The following is a 6659-nucleotide window of genomic DNA, read 5'->3' as shown; positions in this document are numbered from 1 at the left end:
CGCATTGATGTGCCGTCCTGGATGAGCTGCACTACCTGAGCCACTTGTGTGGGTTGTAGAGTCTGTCTCATGCTACCACCAGTATGAAAGCATCACCAACATTCAAAAGTGACCAAAACATCAGCCAGAAAGCATCGGTACTGAGAAGTGGTCTGTGGTCCCCACCTGCAGAACCACTCCTTTATTAAATGTGTCTTGTTTATCTCCAAAGATTTCCCCCTGTTGTCTATTCTTTTTGCACAACAGCATGTGAAAGTGTTGCTTCCTACGTGGACAGTTTGATTTCACAGAAGTTTGATTTACTTGGAGTTATATTGTGCTGTTTAAATGTCCGCTTTATTTTTTTGAGCAGCTATATATATATATATATATATATATATATATATATATATGCGTGTGTGTGTGTGTGTGGCAGTTAACACTAGGGGGCGCATTGCGTTTGAAAGACAGTTGTTGAGCTGGCTGCACAGCTGATTGCGTCTCTGATGTGGAGTTGTTTGCTTTAAAATCAACTAAAACTGAAAGCAGCGCGTCCATTTGCCTAACTTTTTTCAAGTGCTTCGGTTTTTTTGAATTTTTTATTTACCCTAATGCATTTCTTTTAGATGAAGACAACAGGACACTTTAATGCTGAGGAAGCCGTTTAGACGCAGCTGTGCTTTAATTTCCATAAAACTAAAGGTGACGTGGAGTTTTCCGTTTGCGTGTTCACTTTCCTGACCGCAGAAATAAAAACTTTCTCAGGACCCACAGCATCATGGACCATATCCTCCCACCGTCCTCACCGCCTACTCAGGTGACGAAGCTGTGGGCGGAGCTCTTAACAATCTGGGCGACCCAGTAGTCCCCAGCACAGAGGGGCTCCAACCGGTCCACCTGTAAACTTTCTCTTAAACACACTGTTGGAAGCAACTGAAAGGAAGGTAGGTCTCATATTAGTTCACTGTGTTCAGTGTGGTTTTGACCTACTGGTTTTCCATCGTTGTTTCATCCCTAAATCAAGAAAATTAAAGCACATCTTTAAATAATAAGTTTCGCTGTTAGTTTCCCACTTGGTCTCCTTGAAGTGTTGCATTATTCAATGAAAATGATAATTAATTAAGAGTGAATTTGTTATGATATGTTTATATATTCTCCAGTAAGTTAATTGTATGCAACAAAATAGCAAATTTAAAGCAGAATCATAAGTGTCTTGTCATAAACTATTAGACTACTCTCTAGGATTTAGTTATTTTATTTTGTTTAAACTCAAAAGATTTGCCAGTTAAAGTTGCTAAAACGCCATGTTGGAAAACCATGGTCTAAACACCAATCCCAACAATAATTATTTTATTTTTATCTTTTTAGTGATATTTTTATTATTTTTTTATGGCAATATACCCATGTTTGGGAGTTGCTTCTTTAAAATCTTAATATTACATGTAGCACTGTTATAGAGGAGAACAGAAATGACAGTAAAACAGTCCCAACTAAATCTCCACCAGTTGTTTGGGTTTACATTAAAGCTAGCATTAGGACTGCAGCACATCTAGCTACAACAGGAAGTTAGAAAAGTAATAATAATTTTGTTTTACATGGAAATTACTTTAAAACTCCCTTTTGTGGTGCCTGATCGACATTGCAACATAAAAAAACTTCTGAAGTTAAACAAAATGTTGTTTTTTGTAGTGCTGTTACAGAGAAAGAAAAACTCAAACAATAGTGCTGAATATCCACCTGTTTTTGCTGTTTAAAAAAAAGCTAGCCTTACCACTCCAGCTTAGCTAGCTACAATCATTTCAAAAACTATACTTCAGCCGTCATTTTCAGTTTAATAAAAAAATGAGTCACAGTGTTGTGTAAAAATTACATGGAAATCCCCTCACACTTCCTCTTGTGCTGTCTGATTATTATCGAAACATCGTAACGTTTTTTGCGAGCAAAGAATATTGTTTTTTCACAGGTAGGGATGATAACAAATTTTGTTTTTTTGTTGTAAATTAGAAAAGCAGCCTAAAACCTCCATCTTTACTGTAAGAGTAGCTCTCAGTTCATGTACAGTGCTGTGACAAAATATCTTTTTTTACATGAAAATAGCTTCAGAACTCCCTCTTGTAGCCGAGTGACATAAATTTACACAACTACCATCAATGAACAGATTATAAAAATAAAACAGATACACACTCCACCTATTGCTGCTTTATACATAACAAATCATCTTTTTGTTTCAAGACCTTTATACTTAACACCTACAGAGCATAGCTCCGTGATTGGCTGCAAACATGAAAATCAAACACTCATTCTCATGCAAGGCCACCTTAGCACTATTTATTATAGCTATTATAAATCTTTATCCCTGTCCCACTGGTAGTAGAATTGCACCTAAACTGAGTGAGAAACCAGCCAACGTTTAAATAAAATCCTTTTAAACTATTGATTTGGACCACTTTACAGGATTCACAGGAGGGGTTTGGTGCAATGCTTGGACCTAAGTGATGTTACTAAACGTAATTCAATATCTGTGTTTGTTTTTCTTGCAGGATGTTAATTTTCTCCTGAGATTTCATTTCACTGTTGTTGAACCTTTCAGCAAAATGATAAATGTCAAGTTGCACTGAGTTTCCAACGCGGATATTGGCTTCATAATTACGCAATTAGATTCTTAGATGTGATTCCTGTCCTGATTGTGATTTTTGGAAATTTCAAATTCATTTTTAACATTGTTTAATGCAAGGTTAAGGATTTCAAAACTCTTTAAATGTAGATTAAAATTTAGCCTGATTAGCTCAAAAGTGACTTAATTTAAAGGATCTAATAAGTCTTCAAACATGGCTACTAATGCCACCATGGAAGCAGCAGACATTGTGGTTGTAGTCGTCTACTTCATCCTGGTGCTTGGAATTGGCTTCCTGGCGATGCGAAAAGCCAATCAAGGCACAGTGAGCGGCTACTTCCTGGCTGGTCGCTCCATGAACTGGGCCGCTGTGGGAGCATCTCTCTTTGTCAGCAACATAGGAAGTGAGCATTTCATCGGACTAGCCGGGTCGGGCGCTGCTAGCGGTTTCGGTGTGGCTGCGTGGGAATTCAACGCTCTACTACTGCTGCAGTTACTGGGCTGGGTGTTCATCCCTGTGTACATTCAGTGTGGAGTCTACACCATGCCAGAATACCTGTCCAAACGATACGGAGGAAGGCGCCTGAAGGTTTATTTTGCTGCTTTGTCTCTTGTGCTTTACATCTTCACCAAGTTGTCTGTGGACCTCTATTCAGGGGCCTTGTTCATTCAGGAGTCCTTGGGGTGGAACCTTTATCTTTCCATCATCCTCCTCATTGCCATGACAGCTGTGCTGACAGTCACTGGAGGTCTGGTTGCTGTCATCTACACAGACACAATCCAAGCATTTCTGATGATCGCCGGAGCGCTCTGTCTTACAGGCATCAGCTTCGTCAAAGTTGGAGGCCTTGAAGGTTATTTTTCCATAGATTTAAACCTTTTTATCAATTTATGACTAAAGTATAAATTCTAAACCTTGGCTATCTTTGTCCCTTTTAGGGCTGAGAACCAAGTACATGCAGGCCAGTCCAAACATCACTGCCATTCTTCTGTCTTCACCTAATCTGACATATTCTGCATCCTGCGAACATCATCTCCACCCTAAACCAGATGCTCTGAAAATCCTGCGAGGCCCAAAAGATCCAGACCTGCCTTGGCCTGGTTTCTTGCTTGGTCAGACCCCTGCCTCAATCTGGTACGTTCTTCTTTTACATTTGATTCTTATACCACTATGATTTTTTTTTTTTTTGCTTTTTAAAGGTTGCTTTCCTGGTTATACAACTTCAAAACAGAAAATTTCTCACTATACATTTCAGGTACTGGTGTACAGATCAGGTGATCGTGCAGCGGGTTCTGGCTGCGAAAAACATTGGTCATGCCAAAGGGTCTACCATCATGGCAGGCTTCCTCAAAATTCTCCCCATGTTTATCATCGTTATCCCAGGTAGAGCCATCTTATTGCCTAAACTAAAATCCAAACTGCAGAATCCGTAATTTCCTGATATGTATACCATCTTAATTCCAGGGATGATTTCCAGGGTCTTCTTTGCTGACGAGTTGGCGTGCATCAGTCCAGAACACTGCATGGAGGTGTGCGGTTCTGCAGCCGGCTGCAGCAACGTGGCATACCCTCGGCTCGTCATGTCTTTGATGCCTGTTGGTTGCCGCGGCTTGATGATGGCAGTCATGATCGCTGCTCTGATGAGCGACTTGGACTCTATTTTCAACTCCGCAAGCACCATATTCACGCTGGATATTTACAAAATGTTGCGAAAGGAGGCTTCGTCCAAGGAACTGGTGACAACCGGCAGGCTTTTTGTCATCTTTATGGTGACCATCAGCATTGCTTGGGTGCCAGTTATCATTGAAATGCAAGGAGGACAAATGTTCTATTATATCCAAGAAGTATGCGACTATTTAACTCCCCCTGTGGCGGCGCAATTCTTGCTTGGTATCCTGTGGCATCGCTGTAATGAAACAGGTGCCTTTTGGGGTGGAGTGGTAGGCTTATCTCTCGGAGCACTGCGGTTGATTTTAGGCTTTGTTTACAGAGAACCACACTGCGACCAGCCTGACAAGCGACCGTCCTTCATCAAAGATATCCATTTCATGTATGTGGCAGCCTTCTTATTTTGGGTATCAGCTTTGGTGATGGTCGTTGTGAGTCTCTACACTCCTCCACCAGAAAAAGAACAAATAGGAACAACCACTCTGTGGGGGTTAAAGCAGAGAAGGAAGCAAAAAACACCGGAAATAGAACAAGGTAAAGAAGACCTTAACAACCTTAATCTTCTAGATCACACAACTGAAAATGGAAATGGTGTTGTTGGTGAAGAAACGTTCCACGGCCACCAAAACAAGCTCAACAGCACTGATTGTAATAATGAAAACACTCAGTCGACCAGTAGTTACATTATCCCAGCCCACTCCCCACTCCAGAATGGCTGCTATAATCTGTCTGAAGCTAGACTGGAGAATGAGGGAGAAATGAGAGAAGGGAAGGATGTGGAAGGGGGAGAGGAGTGCCATTTTGGGAGAGAGGGAGTATTAATGGAAAACGGGAAATGTATGAATATTTTTGAGCGTATTTGTGGGCTCCAAGAGAAATCTTCACAAACCCAGGTCATAACAGCTCAAGAGCAGGAGAAGATTGTAGATGAGCTTCTTTATGAACCTCCAGGAACCAAAATGATACTAAACACATTACTGGTGTTGATTTGCTCTATTGGGATCTTTCTATTTGGGTATTTCTCCTTATAGGCAAAGAGCAGGGCAAACAAGGAAACACGATGATCAGAACTTCTATCCTGGACCACAATTAATTTTTTTATTTATCACTTATTAATCACTTGGTATATGCTGATTGTGATAGCAAAGATTAGCTTTTTTGCATCTAAAACATTTTCTTTGCAACATGCATGTGCAAATATGTACAAATATGTGCAACATGATGCTTTCAGGGTAAAGAAAAAAGTCAGGAAAACAATACTACAAGCTGCTAACATAACTAACAGCTAAATGACCATCAGATAAGTTTGTTTTGAGATTCTGCTTTTGCCAGTGGGTTCCACTTGATGCATTTGGTTTCTCAACCAAGTTTAACGTCAAGCAGAACCATTAGATTGTATCGCTTTTGGGACAATTTGGCATATTTTTGTGCAGGTACAGCGTTGGTAAAGATGTGTTATAAGTTCTGATGTTCTCTTGTCTTTCTCATTCTGAAATGTTACTCAAAAAAATGGCCTTTGTGTCACGTCATATATATACTGCAGACAGCCGAAAGGCATGGGACACTGTTTAAAATCTTCTAGATATTGTCCAAAGTGCTGCCTGGGGGCCAAATGAGGCCCTTGGAATTATTTTGTGTGGCCCCTGAAGACAATGTTTGCATGGTACAAATTTGGTCCCCTTACAAAGACAGTTGATGCAGATGGACACTTTTAAGAGTTAGATTTTCACCTACCAATTAAAATCATCATAAAATGGAAAATGTTAGGTACTGAACACAATATTTGTCTTTAATTTAAAGCGCCCTTTGCTTTAACTTTAGTTTCAGAGTAAGCAGGAGCACAAACATCCAATGACTTTTACTCAAAAGCCCATTCATTAAACTTGGCTAAGCAGAGACAGCATTTTTAAAGAACAAGTGACCTAAAATTTGTTCTTAATGCTGGGAAGACTACACATTTTTTCTAGGCCAATAAAATAGAAAACAATTGACCACAATAAACATCATATGCCTTTTTTTTCAATAAGGAAAACATGAAAAATCCTTTTATCTTTTGGGTTTATAACAATATACAGTGTTTTACATCAGTGATTTTGTAAAAAAATAAGTATTTCTAAGCTCAACATTAACAGAGGTTCTAATACATGTTGAGGGGCGTAATATCGTGCCATGATTGGTGAGCAAAGCAGTGGTTTGAGTTCACAAATTGCACAGAAGTTCTGTTCTCTAGATGGATTTATTGGCTTAATATTTGGTTTCCCACCTGAATTCAAGCTTATTATAACACGTGGTATAGTGAGGAATGCATTTACATGACTTTAGATTGCAATATTTCCAAGTGATACTTAAAACTTTTTAAAATTCTTCTTTAACCATTCATGTTGGGGCTGGATATCA

General features: G+C 39.5%; 1 protein-coding gene across 1 annotated transcript; it reads left to right on the top strand.

The window, feature by feature from the left end:
- The first annotated feature begins 2613 nt into the window (after window positions 1-2613).
- On the top strand, window positions 2614-6263 carry LOC124861324 (sodium/myo-inositol cotransporter-like). Its single transcript, XM_047354926.1, has 4 exons — window positions 2614-3447; window positions 3533-3728; window positions 3850-3977; window positions 4059-6263. Exons 1-4 carry the CDS (start codon window positions 2808-2810, stop codon window positions 5291-5293), a joined length of 2199 nt encoding a protein of 732 aa, XP_047210882.1. The 5' UTR covers window positions 2614-2807; the 3' UTR covers window positions 5294-6263.
- The last annotated feature ends 396 nt before the right edge of the window (window positions 6264-6659 follow it).

The sequence above is a fragment of the Girardinichthys multiradiatus genome, chromosome 24 (assembly GCF_021462225.1).
Source record: "Girardinichthys multiradiatus isolate DD_20200921_A chromosome 24, DD_fGirMul_XY1, whole genome shotgun sequence".
Taxonomy (NCBI): domain Eukaryota; kingdom Metazoa; phylum Chordata; class Actinopteri; order Cyprinodontiformes; family Goodeidae; genus Girardinichthys; species Girardinichthys multiradiatus.
This window is presented reverse-complemented; position numbering and strand designations above follow the sequence as displayed.

What these genes read in the sequence shown, in the direction of transcription:
- LOC124861324 (XM_047354926.1), top strand. Translation starts at nt 2,808, where the DNA reads ATGGCTACTAATGCCACCATGGAAGCAGCAGACATTGTGGTTGTAGTC. An exon ending in CAAAGTTGGAGGCCTTGAAG is followed by an intron (nt 3,448 to 3,532) that starts GTTATTTTTCCA and finishes TGTCCCTTTTAG; the next exon opens with GGCTGAGAACCAAGTACATG. An exon ending in GTTTATCATCGTTATCCCAG is followed by an intron (nt 3,978 to 4,058) that starts GTAGAGCCATCT and finishes TCTTAATTCCAG; the next exon opens with GGATGATTTCCAGGGTCTTC.